The following is a 20,868-nucleotide window of genomic DNA, read 5'->3' on the forward strand; positions in this document are numbered from 1 at the left end:
TACATTTATTTAATCTACAACAGAAAATCTCTTCTTTGCTAGATCTTATTTTAGTAAAACCTCTAAAACACAAAGCTGCAGAGCACATCCCTTAAGTTTCAGGAGGACTACTGGTGACACCACAGAGGGAAAAAAATTAATCTGACAAGACCTGTAATTAGGCCAGGCTCTTTGAGCTTTAAAACACAAATGGAAGGTGTAAGAACAACTCTCACATGTTCCAGTTCTTTGGCCCTTAGTCAGACCCAAGAAATGCTGCAGATTGTTGGTAATGTTAAAGTGGTACCAGAGGAACACAAGGACTCATTATGCGTTAAAATCTTTGGTGCAGATAACCTCTGAAATGAAGACTCACAGGTCAATTTCCACAGAAGATTTAAAAGACCTTGCTGTAAACCACAGCTCTCATTTGTGTGATCATGACTAGAAGGGGCTCTATCTCCTGACTCATACCTCACAATTTCCATCATATTTTCTATCTCATCCATGATTTTTTCTTCTATTTGTTCATATATATATATATATATATAAATATATATATGAAGAAACATATTACCCCCTTCCCCCCATATATATATGTCATATGTTTCTTCATTTTAGCAATGTGTTTTCCCTTTGAGTATTTTCCTTCTCCCTGTTCAATACATCTTGCTTTCATTTTCCTCTTCACTTTTCTTTCATTTCACTTCTCTATTTTTGTCTGTAGCATTATTCATTTCATGATGGTGTTACTTTTTCTCCAGTGTCTGCCTAAATACTTCTTCATTCTTCAGTGCCTCTTTGCTCTCCTGAAGGGCACTCAAAAGCCTGAAATTCATTAGAAATGAGCACACTACTTGATGGCAGTGGACAATTTCACCTACACCAGACCGGGCAGTCTTGGCAGTGCCTGTTTACAGTGTTGTGGAGCAAGAGAGAGAGACTAAGGGCAGGCCAAACATGTCACGCATGAAGTTGGTCAACCTACAGTAAGGTTGACCTCACCAGCATGAGCTGTGATGAAAATGGGAGAGACAGAGAGGGTTTGTCTTGCCACCTGATCAAAGGCTAAAGAAGACTTAGTGCATGGTTTCTTCCCACTAGTTTCACCACAAAACCCCCTCTTTCCCTCACTTTTTACCCAAAGCTTATACAAAGAAAAACTACAGAATGTTGCAGTAGCCTTTAAAATACATCAAATAACTGGATACTTAAATAAAATTTAAATTAGTTGCAAAAATGTGCATTCCATGTACTTACGAACACTTTTCCACAACCTCAACTTTATTTCCACAAAATATTTTAATCTAGCAATTTACCATTTTTAGGACTTTTTTCTCCTTAAATCCACCTGGACCTTTTCATGGAAGAAACAGACAGAATTTGCCTTAAACGGTAGGCAATCATATAACGCTTTTTTTTTTTTTAGAGGAAAACTTCTGTGACTGCAACATTAAACAGTTCCCATTTTATGTGCCTGCTAACATGATCTATCCAGATAAAAGGCTCCAAAATCACATGATCTTTTGCACAATGAATGAATAAAAACAAGACAGGCAAATTTAGGTCAAGGTGAGTTTATTGTCCATACAGCATACCTAATCCTGCCAAAACACTTTTCTTAAAACCATCTTTAAACTAGTCAAAACAACGGGTTATTAATAAAAATGACAACACTGAACAGAGAAGACCTTTTAAAAGGTAATCGAGACTACACTGTATCAGAGTCTTATCCATCAAAAACAATCTCACATACTTTCTAAATACTTTTGTTTACATTGATCATGTCTACTACCACACTTTCTAGCATCCCCTGACCATATAAACATCCACACCTCTTAAAGAGCACATTGTGAGAGAATAGCTGACTTGATATGGCATCACACTCGTTAAAGCAAAAAAAAAAAAAAAAAAAAGAGTATGAAAACAGGAACTGTGCAACTGAGAGTGATTTCTGAGGTACATGAGAACATGGTAATAAACATAGTGGAAAAAATCCAGTGGCCAGGTGGTTTGCTGAGTATAGAGCTGTCCAATTACTCAAGCATAAATCATTGACATCAAAATGGGACTCAGTATTTTTCTCTTTCACAAGCATGTTGGGAGTATAAATAAATCAATTACAAAGTGCTCCTACGTTACAGTAATGGGTGGGAGGGGAAGATCAAAGTACCATCAACAGAAAGCTGACACAAATGGTTTTAGCAGTTGTGCCAGTCATTTAGCACTTTTAAAGTATAATCAGAAATATATACATATATTATATATACATATATTCTGATCCATAGGAAGTTTTTATGATATCTGCAATTCAGGGGAGAAATCTTACACCTCATCTGCAATAACAGTGTATTAACATCTGTTAAAAGGGGTACTATGCAGTATTTTTGTTTTGGGTGCTACTGTGAAAATGTTCAAGTATGTCACATAATTTTTAAGAACATCACTGCAGAAGACAACACTCCTAGCACTCGTGGTGAGCTCGTGGGTCTCCCTGCCACATGAAGGGCTGCCACTTGGTGCTGCCACTTCCAACCCAATTCCTGTGCCCACTTCTTGCGCTCACCACCATGGTGAGGTGAGTGGACCTTAATGCTTACACTGATTTCCAATGAAACCTATGAAACTGTGAGTGGACACGGACCCACGTAAAAGGTTACACAGCAGAGACAAGCCTTGGTGGGGAGCCCCGCAGGGGACAAGGACACCACAGGGTGGGCTATCATCCCCCTGCAACCAAATAAACCCCAATGGGGCAAAATGCTAAGCTTCAGTCCACTGACTTGCCTGTGTTTTCATTGGGCCAAGAAGCCAATGTTCTGATGGCTGTCTTAAAGATGCCACAAAACTTTCTGTACTTTTCAAGAGTAGGGGCAGGCACCATAGCTACTGCTCCTGCCTATACTCAGCCATGCTGACTGGAAGAACAAAGGGGAGCAAAGCACCTAAGTGCGATGCATGCAGTGCCCACACTTTCTGCATGCAGCTCTGCTAACATCAAGCATGTGTAGCATTTCGCTCATGATTCGCAGACTCCTCTGGTGCACTTCCCCGAGAAACACTGATTAGCACAAAAATTCGTGCATGCAAACACTAACATGGAATTACCTGATCTGTCAGGAAACATTACCTCATATGTGTGCTGCACATAGTTCTGGAGTCTTGCTTATCATGGTGTTTCCACAAAACTATCATCTAAGAGTCATGCAGTTGCTGAATTTCACATGCTCTCAGTGTGAAAAGCCACCGCTGTCAGAACAAAGCCATCCACCCACCGTTTTTCAGCAACAATGCTGTTTGTCCCTTTTGAAACCTGCTCTGGCAAACTGTAAGGTACCACTCTTGCCCCCAAAGCTGCCGCAGCCCCAGAAGCCACCAGTGGGAAGAGCACTTTGGCACTCGAACTTCACTAAGAGCAGTTACTGTCAGCTACCGTCACCTAACAAGAGGAAGACTTCTCCTCCACACAGCGTGCTGTGGTGCGCCCAAGAGCTGCAGGGCAGTACAGCCGAGAGCTCCAAGGGGACTGGCAGAGGGCTGGCACCTGGCCACTGGGGCGCAGTGGGGCAGCTGGGCCTGATCCTCCACAAGGTGATGGCCATTTTGAACAGCAGGATTCTGTGAGCGGCTACCCCAGTGGCTGCCCTGCTGCCCACCTAACAACCTGCAGGGGCCACGCAGCACCGTGATGAACCCTGTCTTGTGCAGACACCACCAAGGGCTCGGCCACCATGCTGTGATGACAGCCCAGAGGGGCGCTGGGAGGGAGATGCATAGCCACCACAGGCATGTCATCCATGTGTCCAGGATTACGGCCTGGAGGCGCAGGGGATGCTCCTGGACAGGCGCTTGGACCAATGCATTTTTTCCACTATGAAAAGGACACCTAAGACCAAAAGGGAGCCAATGCCCCTGCTTGCTGCAATTTCTCCCCGACGCAGCCGGCGCGACCATGCTCCGCTGACCAAAGTGCAGGCCCCAAGAGCTGCCGCTTGCACCGACCGCTCCGCTGAGGCTCCCGGCGGGGAGAAAGTAACTGTCACGTTGTGAGGTATTGTGAAAATGGGAACCATTTTTGTCTTGTCCAGTAAACCTGAGGTAAGTATACCATCTTTGCAGAATGTGATCAGGAAGGAAAAAAAAAAAAGAAAGAAAATAAAAGGAAAATAAAATAAAATAAAAAAAAATCATGAACACGCTATTAGGAAAAAAAAAAAACAACCTGTACAGGGCATTTCCAGTAAATCAAAGAACTCATCATATCTCCACTTAACCATCTACTTCAGGATTTGAAATTTAAGCAGTAAAATAATATATTATAAAAATGTTTATAAAATAGCAGCACACTCAGTGAAACAATACAGCTAAGTACTGTTAATGTGAATAAGAATGAAACAAATCATAGCTTCTTAGCAGCGCAAAAAAAAAAAAAAAAAACGACAACAAAAAACCAACAAAACCTTAGAATCTTACTCCATTTTCTACCCTCATCTAGCCAAATACAGCTGAGTCCATTCATATAATATTCTTCGAAGTAGCATGTTCGTTCTGGATTTTTGTCTGAAAAATGCAAACATTTAACATTTCAACCAACAGCTTCATTCTGTATATTTGCAAACTGTTAATACAATTGTGCAAAAAAAAAAAAAATTGCTCCAACTCCTTTGCCATCTAAATGCCTCTTCTTTATAGATGGAGCAGAAAAATAAATTCAAGTACACTGAATACACCTTTGTAATAAAACTCCAAGTCACACACCTTGATGTTTACCACTTGTGTCTTGTGCACCAGCAATTTTCTTTCATTGTCCATGGATAAGCATGCAGGTGGTATTAAGATCCTTCTGTGACACTGAACAATACAAATCGTCAGGCTTTTATCCGGAATGTCATGACAGGAATGTCATCTGAAGCAGGTGTTGGTATTTCCAGCAACACCACAACTAACAAAGTACACCAGATACTGGAAAATATTGACTCTAAAAAGCTATAATGCTTTGCTTTTGTGACTTTTTCTTTTTTTTCTTTTTTTTTTTCTTCCTTTTTTTTTCCTTGGCAAAATCGTCATAAACCATTTCATTTAATCCCTTAGGAACAATTTTCAAAGTGCTTTTCGAATGAAATGGTTTATAATAACGCTCACTGTGGATCAATAAAGTTATTGAAATGCTGAAAAGGTGTGATGGGGCGGTGGGGGAAGCTGTGTGGACAGAAGAGGGATCATACCAAACCTCATCTTCTTTAACACAGTGAGGATATGTTAAAAAGGAAGATGGACAGAGCATCATTTAATTGTCTTTACACCAAGCTAAGGAGCTGTCAAAAGTTAACATTGATGTGAAGCATTAGCACTGTAAAGGAATATAATGCTTTTGACAGATGATCCACTGCATCTTGCAATCCAAAGGTCGGAGGTGGTCTGATTAGCCGACTGGTCGAAATTAATCGGTTCATTTCCCCCATCTAACGTGAGCACTCGATAACTTTGGCTTGGCCCACAGTTGGGTAAAGAGGATTGCCCTTATGCCAAAGATGCTGCTGTGTTTAGAATGAACCATTTCTGAAGGAAAAGTAGAAAAAGTCAGACGGGAGAGGGGAATTTAAAACAAAACAAAACAAAAAAACACCTGCTCTTCCGGCTGGCAAAATAAAGCATCTTCTTTCTTAGGTAGCAGCTACCACAGACAGCAAGAGTAAACAAAACTAACATACAGAGATCCAACAAACACTTCTGACTAATAACAGAGGTGACAGATCAGCAAATCTCTTCTGCATTCAAAATGGTTTAATTGCTTCAGGGACCTTTTCCCACTTTGCCCTAGCCCCTTCTTCTATTGCTTTGCAATCTAGTCAAGCCATAAAATCGCACACACAATTCCTTTCTTAAATCTAAAAAAGGGGTGTATGCACTAGGTCATAATACACAGACAAGTATACTCTACTTTCTTCCCACAAATGCAGGCTTACATTTATCTAGCTACTTGTATGCTTTTATAAGCATTTAATATCACTGATACATAATCAAATAGCAATTACCAAATATATTGTGGGATTCCCTTCTGTAGAACGTCATGGGCGCCAAATGTTTTTTTTTCATTATTCAGTTTTTGTATTTTTTTTTTACCTAAAAGAACTTTAAATACGTTCTATACGGGAGCAGATTAAAAAAAAAAAAAAAAGATTTCACTCTAAAATAATAACAAAAATAAAAGGGCTGGGGGAGCAAGCATGACTTTCTGTGCTGATGTCCTCACAGGTTGATATCTCTCACATCTGTAGGAGTGCTGGCCTGGTCCAGTTCATCCACCGTCTTAGAAGGATTGCTTTGCTGTTGCTGCTGCCGGACTTGCCTAAGGTTGCTTACTAGCACCGACTCAATCTGTTCTTGACAAGCTTTAAGGCAGTCCTAAAGGATAAAAAGCAAATTGATCTGTTAGTTACTTTTTTCCGTACTGAGCTAGTAAAAGTTTGAAAAGCAGCAAATGGGTACTGCTAAGGAACATCCGCTATGACAGAAAATAACCTTGAATTCTCAAAAATCACCAATGTTTACAAACTCTCTTGGGTTAAACAATGATAATTCCACATTTATTATAATTTCCAAATTTTAATATTTTACCTGTCCTTGCTCATTTGTGTTGTCTTGAGCAAGAACTCAAAGTACTCCTCAGCACTCTTGTGAAAAACAAAGGGCAGGGTAAATGAATTTGTGCATTCTTCTATGCAAGGTTAAATGACTTGGCTGGGTCTTCACTGAAAAACAAAATGTGTTTTTCTTCTGAAATAACCACATGCACTATACCAATGTAATGCAGACAGAGGCATTTCACTTTTACCATCAAGCAAGTTTAACACATTAAAGTCAAGTAGGAGTTTTGAGGTTCCCCCAAAAGTGCAGTTCCTTGTCACAGTGTCTGTATCAGTCGTGTATCCGAAGCAAAAGCAAAAGAAAGGTCTGTGTATCTGTGAAAATTTAAGCATGAAGAGAAGGTCCAGAATAACAGAAACATCGCAGAGTTAAACTGTACTGCTTCCAAATATATTCCAACATGGCGTGGCACAGGTCATCAACTCATGCCATTTTGCTATTTTCCTTTAAAGAGTCTTTGTTGAAGAAGCAAGAAAGAACCATCTCTGTGCTAAGTCTCCGAAAAAGGCAATTGAACATTAATTCCAGAGCAAATCACGCTGCACAGTAGCTGGGCACTCTGAAGGGAAATAAGGCTTTGTTCATGACGAGGGAACTAACAATCCAGCCCCAAACATGCATCCACAAATTTGCTAGCATTATTATTCTCTGAACACATTCCAGAGAAAAAAGGTGATTTCAGCAGCACAGGAGGAGGAGGTATAGTGTACCCTCCCACACCTTTACTCTTGGAATTGGGCTATTTTAACATCCTTAGGAATAGTCACTGGTAATCATTCACAGAAGACATTGAAGCAAAGACAGATACAATAAAAAGATGTAAGTCAAAAATGCATAAACAAGCCTCAGATATGACTACATTACAAATTACAGCACACAACACTTGGGGAAAAAAGTAGGATATAGTACAGCAACACAGATTTGGGAGCCTTGTACATTATGAGTCCTGCAACATTCACGAGGTATGAATAAAGAAATGGGAAGGATTCACCACACTAATACCAGACACAATGACGAAGAACAAGACTGCTGAAGTATTACAGGATGTTCCACATTGATAATATGTTGGAAGGCCAAATAATGGGGTTGCTGGGGGGAAAAAAAAGAGAGAGAAATTTGAGAAAAGATTGACAACCTCTTAGTTTTAGCAGCAACTGAAAAATAAAACTAAAGCCATAACTGTATGAACACAATGACACTTATGTGTAGCATGCTGGGATTGAATATCAACACCACACTGCATATGTGGGCAGGTGGTGCTACTATAAAGTAGCACCACCTACTTTTTTTCTAAAAAAGCCACCTTTCACCACTTTTTTTTTCTAAAAGCAGTCTTGCACAATCCTTCTAAAATACTCAAAAAGGTACCAATACTATGAACTCACTGAAGCCTTATGTGAATGTGATAGAGCTCTGACACGTTAAGGACTGGGTCTCTCCCAAAGACTTCATGCAGTAGAGAAATGCAGTTTTGGCTAGTATGGATTTTCGAAAGTATTCTGACCAGAGACATTGCTATTTTTACCAAGGGATGCTGAAGAACAGACAGGCATTGACCTCCACAGGTCACACAGGTCACACAGGCACTTGTGTCAGCCCAGGAACTGAATACAGAACATGAGTGCACCTCTGGGGAGCACGGCTCTGACCAGCAACAACACTCACTTTCTCCACACAGTATCAGGTTATTCAAGGAGAGTTTGAAATATTCATGTATGTAAGTTTAATTTGTCATCCTGGTCAGACTGGGAAAACATGTCAAATGCAGAATATTTGTTCCTCTGATATTTACGTTCGTGATGCACGCAATTAGCTCTGGTGTGTCATAAACAACCATTTTCTTGCCTACTGGTCAGCAACTGCTAGCTGTAAAGTCATGTCCTCTCTTTGTCATGAAGCCATCCTATAATGGAGTATCACAACCTTTGTCTGAAGATGCATCTGCTAAAGACAGGCTGTGAAAGATGGCTTTTCAAACTGAACAGGAAAAAGGGGTTGGATGGGACGCTGGCTGTATTAAAGACAGAATTATTAAATGATGTGGATCACAAGCTAAAACTAACACTGCTCAACTAGAAAGAGATGTCATTGAAATGTGAGTATCTGAATTACCTGTGTGCAGTCAGACCCAGAAATTTGTTCCCTCAGCAGGAATTATCACAGTGAGTAACACCATGGTGAAACAGAGCATAATGATACTAAAAAATTCTGCTACCACAGTGTATGCGTGGGGTCAGACTGTGTCTTCCCCATCCTTGTCTTTTGTTTTGAAAGCAGGGAACTGCAAGACTGCTCAAGAAAAACTTGACTAGTAGTCAAGTTCACTGGTTTGCAGCTGTACTGTATCTACCCCCAAAAAAACCTCCACAATAAGCTAGCAACTTTCCTGAGTTTCAGTCACTGGAGCTGAACTTTTCCATGCTTCACCCTCTGTGAAGCATCCCTTGTGCTATCACTACAGGCCCTAACAAAGACTCCCTTCTCCATCTTTCATGTAGGCCCCCTTTAGATACTGAAAAACCACTAAGAGGTCTTGCTGGATTCTTCTCTTCTCCAGGCTGAACAATCCCAACTCCCTCAGCCTGTCTTCACAGGAGAGGTGCTCCAGCCTTTTGATCATCTTCAAGGCCCTCCTCTGGACTCACCTGAATAGGTCCACGTCCTTCTTGTGCTGGTGGCCCCAGAGCTGAATGCAGTTCTCCAGGTGGGGTCTCATAAGAGCATAGTGGGGAGAATCATCTCCCTCAACCTGCTAGCTACACTTCTTTTGATACAGCCCAGGGTACGGTTGGCTTTCTGGGCTGCCAGCTTACATTGCCAGCTCATGTTGAGCTTCCTGTCAACCATCACCCTCAGGTCCTTCTCCTCAGAGCTGCTCTCAATCCATTCTCTATACAGCCTGTATTTGCGCTTGGGATCGCCCCGACCCAGCTGCAGGATCTTGTACTTGGCTTTGTTGAACCTCATGAGGTTTGCACAGGCTCACCTCTCAAGCCTGTTAGGTCCCTCTGGATAGCATCCCTTCCCTCCAGTGTGTTGACTGCGCCACACAGCTTGGTGTCATCAGCAAACTTGCTGAGGGTGCACTCAATCCCACGTCACCAACCAAGCTGTTAAGCAGTGCTGGTCCCAATACCAATCCCTGTGGAATGCCACTCGTCACTGATCTCCACTTGGACATTGAGACGTTGACCACAACTCTCTGAGTGTGACTATCCATCCAATTACCCACCTTACCCATCCTTACCCACCACGTCGTCCATCCATCAAATCCATGTCTCTGAAATTTAGAGACAAGGATGCCTGTGGGACAGTGTCAAATGCTTTGCACAAGTCCAGGTAGCTGATCTCAGCTGGTCTTCCACCAGCGCTGTAACTGCATTGTAGAAGGCCACCAGTTTGTCAGGCACAGTCTGCCCTTAGTGAAACCATGGTGGCTGTCACCAATTACCTCCTTATTTTCTATATGCCTTAGCATAGTTTCCAAGAGGACCTGCTCCATGATCTTGTCAGGCACAAAGGTGAGACTGACTGGCCTGTAATTCACCAGGTCTTCCTTTTTTATCCTTTTTTAAAATGGGGTTTATGGTTCCCCTTTTCCAGTCAGTGGGAACTTCACTGGACTGCCATGACTTCTCAAATATCATGGACTGTGGCTCAGCAATTTCATCTGCCAGTTAATGAAAGTGCAGTTTCCCTCTGTAAGCAGATGGGAGCCCCCTTCTCACAGCACCGGCTTAATTTTAGCTCTGGACAGCACAAGAAGGAAGCTGGGAGCACAGTCTCAAAAGTCTTGCTACTCTAACACAGATGTTGGCAAGTATGGTGAACTTCATTTGGAGACCTTAAGATTGAGAAGGTCTATGCTTTGGAGGAAGGTAGAAGTTATGCCTCTCCCCTATTCTGGAGAGAGCAGAGTTTGTTCAGGGTCGTGCCCTGATTTTTGTTACTCCTGCAGTTCATCCCAACACTCTGGGCAAGAATGATGCAGTTGGAAGATCACAGGTATCACACGGGCACAACCACTGACTACCACAGCCAATGCATAATTAGCGTCATTGCCACCCAGTAGATAACTGTGGCACTGAGAATCACGGAGCACCTTAAATGCCAAGTAAATTCAGAGAGATGCAGGGATTTTCAGGGTACTATGGAAATGAGAACTCAAGAGAAACAGCAGCACCCAGGCTAGAAAGCTGTATTACAAAATGCTAGTCTCTGTGTGCCTTCACCACACTGGAAGTCTCCTGATCTTCCCACTTTCTGGAGACAGGACACCAGCTCGTTCCAGTGCCAGCCCTGGGTGGACTGGACTTGGGCTTCCCATACAGGTTCCCACTGCACACTCTGTCACACACCAGCGCCTGCTGCCTTTCCCAGCACTCCACGTTGCAAAACTCCTCATGTGGCAACCGTGTCAGCAGGAGGTTAATCAAAAAAACACACAGTTACCAAACACATGTTTCATGAATCTGCTTAATTACAGACTGAGTAGGACTGAGGAGGGTACGCCTAAAATCCGACCTCCCAAAGCTGTCTGGCAGGCAGGACACTGGGCAGCCTGTCTCTGCCCGCACTCACATCTGTGCTTGGCTCCCACCAGAAGGCAGGGAACTGCAGTCTGCTGAACTCCCACTCCTGGAGAGAAGGAAAGCTTTAATATCTAGCTTGCTTGGAGCTGAGCAGGAAGCCTCAGAAGTGAGAGGACAAGACAAATGTGTTTGAAGATGCAATAAAATGTGAGCACAGTGGATTTTTCTGGTGATGAATGAGATTCATAACAAACAAGCAAGATTTTAGCATGCATCACCTCATAGGGTTCTTCCTTTCCTGTCATTTTAACAGAAGGTAAGGAGAAAGGCTTCCCTCTGTTTCCACTTTCCTGCTGCTGGCAAATCTATCTAGTTGTTTTAAGGTAAGAATGTGTACTTTTATTTAATCAGGTAAATGTTGTTTATAGCTGGGTATTGCTCTTTTATTATTGGGGGCTTAGTGATTTCCTAGTACTGGAACTGATTGTTTAATGATGGAAGTTGGACAAATTCCTTGTCCTTTCTTCCAAATTACCTGACTGCCAAAAGCTATCAGAAACTCAGATAAAGAAAATCCCCCACTATTAGCTTGGGTGGGTTTCAGGTCCATTGCAATCATTCACCTCTTTGTGAGATGGCAACAGCAGCAAGTCATTTCAAGGGTACAGAAATGATGCAGTTACACTGGCAGGCAGTTACGTGTGTACAACTGAAACTGCCGCTTGCTTGTAGAAACTGCTTCTTGCTTGTAGGAACAGGTGCTGAGATTTCCTGAACAGATTCTGAGAAAATGCAAGAGACCTAATCAATGTTTTGAGAGCGGCTCTGCTCTGTTCAGCAAAGCACCCCTACCTACACTGTTTTTTTCTGCAATGTACTTGCCAAAGGCACCTTGCACATGATCAGACGTGGTTTTGTGCAGCTCCACTTGATAGTGATTCTCACTCTGTGACCCTGGTTTGGGAGCTACCCTTCTCAGAAAGCAGAGGTTCAGTCACAGAGATAGCACAACCCAATCCCAGCTGATACAGACGAATCCCCTTGGTGGGGGAGTCATGAGTGTGTCACAGCCCATGGGCTGCCACTTCCAGCTGCAGCAAGTCTCCCTGGAGGAGATCCAGAACCTGTTCCCATTTAAGCTGATGGCCGAATTGAGCAGGATCAGACCCGTAAATGGAAAAAATAGCAGAGCCACCATTTTGTAGACTATTGTAACAGATTATAGTCCTAATGCTCTTTTTGTATAAGAATCTCTTAAAGCACAGTGGTGCAAAATTTCAAAATAACACAGCCTTTTGAAAATAAGCCAGATTTTTTACAAGCAGCTACTGACTAGAGAGCTTAATGAGGCAATTTCCTTACAGGCAGGCTTGGGGAAGGAAGGGTGGTGACACATAGAACATAAGGCCTGAGCATTTGGAGCCAGCTTTGCCTGTTTACATATATATATATATATATATATGCTCCTTACACATGATAATTTACACTGTAATTGTAAAAACTTGTAATGGTCAACATAATGCTTCATTTAATTTATGAAGAGGCTAAAGTCTCTTAGTACTTTTATACAGAAAATGGCCATTTCTGACGTCTTCATTTTGTACATAAAACCAATAAAGCAGTCCAGACTGAAATTGCCACAGTTTGCATGAATTTTACCTTACATGGGGACCCACAAGCCCCTGATGTATTTATTGTCACATGTTAGCTCTGGTCTACACTTATATTTTGAATATAAAATAATGTACCACAGGAGTCCTTAAAACAAAGAAAACTATGGAAAGATGACCAGCGTGTTGCATTTAGTGTGAAATAGCTTCCAAATATATATGTGTGTATACATATATATATATATAAAGGTTGCTATTTGCATGCTAGAACTCTGTTTTTATTAATCTGAGTTAAACATTCTTTTAGTCTCGCCTATAAAGCATCCATTCAGAAGCTGAAATTGGCTGGCCAGCATTAACTAAAAATGATGTCACTTTATTTTGCAGGTTGTCAAGTTCTACAATCAAAATCTAGTAAGAAGAAAAACCTTAATGCCAGATTCATGAGTGAATCTCAGTCATGCAGCAAAATGAGCTGGAACATAACAGTAGATTTAGTCCAGATTCTTCAGTACTGATGACTGAGGTACAACCAAATCATCCACCTGAGGCTGTGGTTGTGCAACCATTAATCCTGAATCTGCGTACTATTCCATCAGCCAATCGTGATGATTTTGTGAACATCACGCACAGGCTCCTAAGACCACTTCTGCCAAGGTAATCAGACCACATGATGTCTTTTCAACACGCTATCTGCAGGACAACAGATGAAACCTGACACAACACAGTCAGAGTGGCGTGGACACGTTTGAGCAACATGCTTTTTGACAGATGAGTTACTAACTAAACCTGTCAATGTCTTTTTTTTGTTGTTTTTTTTTAATAAACTGGAGTTAGCAGACAAAGTTTACAGATGGCCAATGACATGTGAGCAAACTGCTTGAATTCTTACACAGCAAATCCTAAAAACACATTTTGCACTTGAACCACAGCCTCAGTGTGCAACTAGCTTTAAGCACTATGAAGTATACCCGATGGATGATAATGTTACAGGTGAGAGGAAAAGATGAGTTTATTAACGAGTGTCTTATCACCCTATTACAATAGTGTGATATAGAAAGTGGCTCATTTTATAGATGGGGCTACTGCTTCTGTTTGCCTCAGTGGAACTTTCTGACAATCCCAAGTTAAGTGATACAATACAAAAAAGGAAAAAAAAAATATCCTGGAAAACAACCTGGCTTTCCCATGAGACAGTGTTACTAACCCCTTGAAGTTTCATGTGAATTTGCTGCATGTGTACTCATTTTACTAGAGGACTTTCATTTTGCAAACTCTAGACAGTATTGATAAGAGAAAATTCAAGCTTTAAAAATCTATTGAAGAAAAAAAATATGAATTTCACTATTTTCAGCAGATCTTCCTTGAAAGACAACATAATGACAGAAGTAATGGCCCTAGATTTTGCGACATAGGGATTGGGCCAATCCTTCAGAATACTGTAGGACTGGTTTTGTTTTTTAAGTGTGTCACATGGATCAACTTCCTCATTCTTCTTTATGGTCTAGTAGTTTTAATGATGAAAATAGTTCAGGTACTTTCCACTCCATAGTTTTATTTTTACTTCAGCATGTATAGAACTAAAAAAGCAATTAACTTTTGTATTTGCTTCTTGTGTTTGTTGTTGTTGTTTTTGTAGAGTGGGGTGGAGAATTTTTGAACTCTAGCTGGTTTTACAAGCACACCTGAAAAGCATTTGAAAGAACATAAATGCTTTCTTATGTGCGATGAAGGGTAACTTCATGGCTCTGATAGAAATGCTGGTAGTGAAAATGACTGGAAGGAGGAATCACCAGCACTATGGCAGGATCTGGTCATTCAAACGAATAATAATTGAAAATTTCCATTTCCATGCATGACAGTCTTGAAAGAAAGCATAAGCAGTAGGAAAGATCATGCAGAATATTATACACAATTCATTTTCTTGAACTTTTCAACACATCATGAATTTATGTGACCTAAATTGCCCCCCAGCTTCCAGTTTTAAACTAATGTTTATAATGTTATTACGAAAATGATTGCAATTAGCAAGCTATCATTGAGCAATCCCACTCAAATTGACCCAGCAAACAGGCTCTCTCTCACTTTGCACTTGTAATCAGTGGGATTCTCAGTTCTGACTGCTCCAATCTCCAGAATCACCGCATCATGACCCAAACAGCCTGTTCACATGGGGTACCCATTCCACCTAACTTTACTGAGTTAAAGAGATGCAAGGCATCTTTTCCATCTTGCAAGACCATGACCAGACTGATAATTTTTTTTAAAAAAGGGGGGAGAGAAGAGGGGATTTTGAAGGGCTTTGTAATTGTTCTAGTAACTTAACTTGGATTTCTGTTATAAACATTATATAGACATTTTCAAATTGTCCACGGCACCATGTCCAAACTGAAGTTGATAGATTGTACTTTTTGGATGATAATGGTCTCTGTACCAGATCCCTCAGTGTAGCAGTGTACCACCTTCTCCACAAAGGAAAACACCACTCTTCTCAAATGCCAATAGCGGACCATTAGAATAATAAGGTAACTTATTTTATTCATACATCTTTTCTATCTTTTCTCCATGTTGAATCAATCCAGAGCTTCTGTGACTGTAAGGTAACTGTGGTTGTCTATCATTGCACTTACTCCAATGATAACGACCACTCTAAAACATATTTAAACCACTAAACTCATTTTGCAGCCAGGCAGGGCTGAGAAATGATAATGCACCCCTGGATCCATTCTGGTCATGTAACATCCAGTTTTGCCAAGCCTTGAGCTCCCTGTGTCAGCAGACATCAGAGTTTCTCTCAGACTTGCTGCTCATTGACTCCAGCAGGCAGGAAGGCATGCCTTGCAGAAGTAAGCTCTGGTGATGAACTTAGCTCCTGTCTTTTCCACAGTGCTTTAGGACACAATACATTGTATATTGTGATTCTCAGATTTCCCTTTTGCACTACAGTTTTAGCCTTACCCTGGTAAGACTCCTAACATTGGTTTAATTGTTTCATCAATGAAATTTTGGGAAACACTTGGGTGTGCATAAATTGGTTTGAACCTTGCACCATTTTGCCTATGCAAGATGGCATTCATATGGAAATACCAATGTATAGAGAAGATGTGTTACAGCATCATTTAAAAAAGAACCCAGACTGCAAAACTATTGTTCAACAACATTCCATTTTAATTCTGTTAAATTTAAATATTACCTAACTCTTGACAAGATCTTAGCTTTACCATGAAGTCCAAGACTAAGGCCAGCACCAGCGGAAGCCTGGTTCAGTTAAATAGCTTTGATAGATGAGTGGGAAATGACTGAGGAGAAGCAATGCACTATCTCAGAATCCTACCAGGGAAGTATGGACATCTAGCTGTCAAAAGCACAGCTTGGCAGCTCCAGTGAAAACACAGCTCCAATTGACAGGGACCAACATGTCAGCCATTGCTACTACAGTCCAGGTCAATGGCAAGGGAGATTCATTAAATCCTTTGCAATGACAAGGCTGAGGGCAATCTCACTAAATCATGGAGCACGTCATTTCTGAAGGACTTCAAAAAACCGAACAGCAGCCCTACTCTCTTTTAAAACCAAGAGCAGAAGAGTAACAGTAGGGCTGCTGTTATATATATATGTAACATATGCACACAAATAATCCAAAATACTGAGCTAAAGCTTCACCGGGTACTTCTTTATGCTCCCGCATCTCCTGACAAGATTTAGAAGCCTGGATACAAACCCTGAATGCTTTGCTGTGTGCTGAAATTGCCAAAGCTGAGAACGCTGCAAAATTCTTCTGGCTTTTTTTGTATGTTAGAGCTTTCTACATATAGATTAACAACTTCACAAATAACTGTTAACGCCCCTGATGACTACTTTAACGATCTCTTCCTCTTTCTTAAAACTAATTGCAAAAAGGAAACCAGTAAAGGACTGTTTTTAGGTGCAAGACTTGATATGATAAATGGAAAGGATGCTGGAGGTATTTTAAGTGACAACACTGTTCACTTGTCATGAAATCATTGCTTGGATAATTTAAGAAAGCAGCAGTTAGACATGCATTGAAAAGTTGGGATTTACATTAATTCCAGTGTGGAACATGTCATCTGTACTCCTAGATACAAAAGAGGGCTGGATTCCTCTGCTGGTTCACATTTAGGCCTCAATTCAAACCTCTCCAAAGCACATGCTTCATCGTTGACATAAACAGGGATTCCTTCCCAAACTAGAGCCTTCGTTTGCAGAACACTGTCCTTTAGCTCTCTGACATTCTCCCAAACAAGAGCCTGAAAAGCAGCTGCAGGAATATTATGCCCATTTACTACATTTATTGTATCTCAGTGATCTCACATCTAATGGATGCAGTTTAAAAACAGACATATTTTCCCTCCTAAATGTGCCTATTTTTGCTACTGTAACAAATAGCATCAATTACAGATAAGCTTCTATGTCTCTGTTTTTCCATCTACAAAGTACAGAGAATAGTAATTTGCTGTTCCAAAGGGCATTTCATGCAGACTAATGAGGACATCTCACTTAAAAAAAAAAATCATATCCATGTCAGAATTTCTTCACTCACTATTGTTACATTATTGTAATAATGCAATATATAACATGGCTAGCATTAAGCATCTGAAAGATGGCACACTTTTCTCTGCAATTTTTCAGTCTTTTCAGCACTTTCAACAGTATACTTTCTAGATTCGGTTCCACTGTTTGCTTAAACAGCCAGTTCGCTGGTTTCCTGTTGCTGGTGTGGTATTTCTCGTAGCAACAGGAGAGAACAATGTTTTCAGAACTGGAAAAAGTGAGAGTAAAGCCAAAACACTGGCAGAGTGATCCAGGGGCAGATGCCATGCTTGAATTTATACTCCTTGCTTAATGTGACTTGAGATTTCAAGTTGATAATCTCTCTCCAACATGCAGAAGAATACTCTGCAACTGTCAGATGAGAGCTGTGAATTTAGTTTTTACGCTGCTGTACTAAATGCTGTGATCACATTAAAAAACTGAGGTTTCGGAAAAAGCTGTAATAACCTGCCTGCCTTACAGAAAGCAGCATCAGAGCAGAGGACGTACGGAAAGGAATCTGCCGGCCGCTATTATCTTCTCCTGTCAACTTGAGCAGGTCACACATCTGCAGCAGAGTAGGCTGGGGCAAGGCTCCAACCAGATGATCGCAGTCTATCACCAGCCCCTGAGCTCTGACAGCTATGTTTGTGATGTGGAGCTCATTATTCGGGGGCCTCACTTCCTCTGCGCGCTGGCTGGCTCTCACAGCACTGCACCCTCCTCTGCATTTATGAATGGATTTGACGGAACTCCGCTATTAGCCTACAGTGTAACTGCATCACCCCATTGTTACTACACACGCACAGCACTCACTGGGGAACAAAAAGCTGAATGAACCAGAGCAGCTGCCAACTCAGGCAAAGACAACTTAGGAAACTATCTCATTCTTCCTTTCTTTGGAGGCTATTTTGTCTGTTGTTTCCTTGCATACAAAATGTGGTCTGCAACAAATAAGGCAGGATAAGATACAGCAAGTCCTGTTACTTGGTTCCAAAACCACAGACCCTGAACACTACAAAGGAGAGAATAAATGGTGTATGTGCTTTAGGGACAATGTTCAAATGCTATCCATTCAAGATAGATTTCCATGATTTATACTGCAGCTCAACAGAAAATGAATTCTCGAGTGAGTATGGTGGTTCTAACGCCATTTCTGTGCAAAGATTCGCAAGGATCTTTATGAAGGAACTTTTCAGACCTTGGGGGAAAAAAATCCCAGCACTAACATATGTAGCACATTTAAGTGGAGATATTTTAAATGTAATTTATTATGGATCCAGTCTTCAAAACAGCCTGACTCCACATTTTCAAGGGCTCATAGCCAGCTGTTTTGACAAGACTTTAAGAAAAGCTTGGTTCCTTTTTCTTTCTACCTCGGGCCCTTAAATATGCTTTGGATTTTCAAAACCACTCCGAACACACCAGTTCCCATCAGGGAACAGACTTTTTAAAGGGACTTGTGCCTGCATACAAGCCTACATTTGGCTCTGCCTGAAAACCCTTCCCCTACTGCTGATGCAGGGGAGGACAACAACTTTTGTCATTTCAGGGCTGCAACCCTGAAAGCGGGGCTCTAGAAGGAAGATGTGTGCACATAAACCTCATTATCGCACAGACTGAACCTGGCCAACTTATCTGGCTTATCATTTTACACAGTTTCTTCCACAAGCAATTGCTAACCAGCTTAATTTTAGATCTAACCTTGCCAGTTTTTATCAATGATATAATCTGAACACATTTTTAACATGAGATAATCATTTCTGTGTTTCAGTGCACTTAAGAGGCTGGAAAGGACCTGCGGAGGGACCTGCTGAGGTCATTTAAAATAAGCCTTTGCTCAAAGCACGTACATAACTATGTTTTAAAGATAACCCTAATTCTCACTAATTTCTGCCTACAAAATTCTGTTCCAAGGTTACAGGGAAGAGCTCATCTACCTACCACTGCAGTAGTTTCTAAAGCACCTTGGAATCCTCAGTATACTTCTCCTCCATGAGGAGATCTGGGGCACAACAGAACATGCAGGCAAGGCAGTCTCTGGACAGACTCAAGGGAAATGCAAGCAATAACCAGGTTAAATCATGTGTACGTGTGCCATGATTTATGAGAATGCTCTCAGGCAAGGCCAGAGAGGCAGTTTCCAGACACGTGGCTAGGAAGCTGACACACTGAACTGATGGCTGCTCTTCCAAGGAGGTGAAGAGAGATTTAACCAAGGCAGGTCTGTCGCAAGGCAGAGTATTAACCTCAAAGTCTCAAAATGCCAGGTTTATGCCCTACCCATTCAGCTATCCTTCCTCATATCCCGTAATTGTACACAGCAGGAATGCTCGTATCCTCCTCTGAAGCAGCTGGCTCCACTGGGAACAGGATACTGTGCACACTGGAGTGCTCGTCTGGGATGCTTTGGAAATTCGTGACTTCCTGAGTTGTTTATTTTTCCATTGCAATGATCCTCCAAGAGATGCACAGGGAGCTTGTGTGCTTCCTGTGAGTAGCTCTGTTAACTCTTTGCCTACCAGCCTCTTCTCTTCAAGAAACAGCAAAGGAAATGTTCCCACCCTCTGGCAGGAAAACAGATCACACTGTGCAATCCCCATCCTGCAGAACTGCATCAAGCTGTGCTGGACTCGATCTTATCAACTCTTTGGGACAACAGTTATCAGAAAAGGCCATTCAGATATGCCATACAGAGCCTATTTTCGCTACTCATAACACTGATGAGCATTCTCAAACTCCTCCAAGAGTTACTCCCTGATGATTATTTTGGTAGGTGAAAGGAGTAATGAAACTGAGGTTTACATGGGCTAGCTGTCACTGCCTCTTCAAGACTGTGATTCAACCTTCGACAAATGGCTCGGGGCAGCTATTTATCATAAATCACTGTTATCATTAAAACGATACTGGCATGATGCCTTGTACTACTATCTTGTCTGAAGCCCAGAGCACTACTTTGCATTCATACAAGGATAATCATCATCCATGTGTTTTTGAAATAAACACTAGCATGTTGGTTCTTTGCTTACCCAGCAGCAGGGTTCTAAATTAAATGGTGTTTATTAGTAGCATATTTTTGGTCTAATTCTTAATGAAACACCCATTAAAAACATTACAGCACTATATGCCAAACTCCACTCTCAGTTACACCAGTGTAAATCTAAAATAACTCCATTGATTTCAGCTTCTTGGTTTATGCTGCTATTTCCTAGCAAACAGATAGCACCCTCAAATTATCTCTGTAGAACAGTAAAAGTTTAGAAAAGCTCAGTGCAGCTTAGTTACAGCAGGATTTCATTATCATTCTCAAGAGTATGTTTTCATACGCTTGCAACTTTGAAGCTGAAATTTTTCATGTGCTTTACCTCAGAGAGCGACATTTTTCTTTAAGTTCATGAAAACGTCCCATTATGTGTTTCCACTCTGTGATCTCTCTCTCTCAACACTTCCCCCACCCCCATTTGCTGATGTGGGTTTTTAAGACACCTCTTTGCTCCTGAACAACTCAGAACTAGTTTCAAATATCGGAAGCATCCAGGGTGGCTAGT

At 41.3% G+C, this 20,868-nt stretch overlaps 1 protein-coding gene and 1 long non-coding RNA gene across 2 annotated transcripts in view; one reads left to right on the plus strand and one right to left on the minus strand.

Annotated features, from left to right (window-relative positions):
• Positions 1–1,540: 1,540 nt before the first annotated feature.
• CCND2 (cyclin D2) overlaps positions 1,541–20,868 on the minus strand; it is a 41,704-nt gene continuing 22,376 nt past the window's right edge. The window contains exon 6 of the mRNA XM_040575775.1: positions 1,541–6,384. Coding sequence (XP_040431709.1) covers positions 6,229–6,384 — 156 coding nt within the window. The 3' untranslated portion in view covers positions 1,541–6,228. The remainder of the gene's footprint in view (positions 6,385–20,868) is intronic.
• LOC121079003 lies at positions 10,204–13,619 on the plus strand. The gene is made up of 2 exons (XR_005824823.1): positions 10,204–11,475; positions 13,157–13,619. It is a non-coding gene; the product is annotated as an uncharacterized LOC121079003 (long non-coding RNA).

Source organism: Cygnus olor, chromosome 1, assembly GCF_009769625.2.
Source record: "Cygnus olor isolate bCygOlo1 chromosome 1, bCygOlo1.pri.v2, whole genome shotgun sequence".
Classification (NCBI taxonomy): domain Eukaryota; kingdom Metazoa; phylum Chordata; class Aves; order Anseriformes; family Anatidae; genus Cygnus; species Cygnus olor.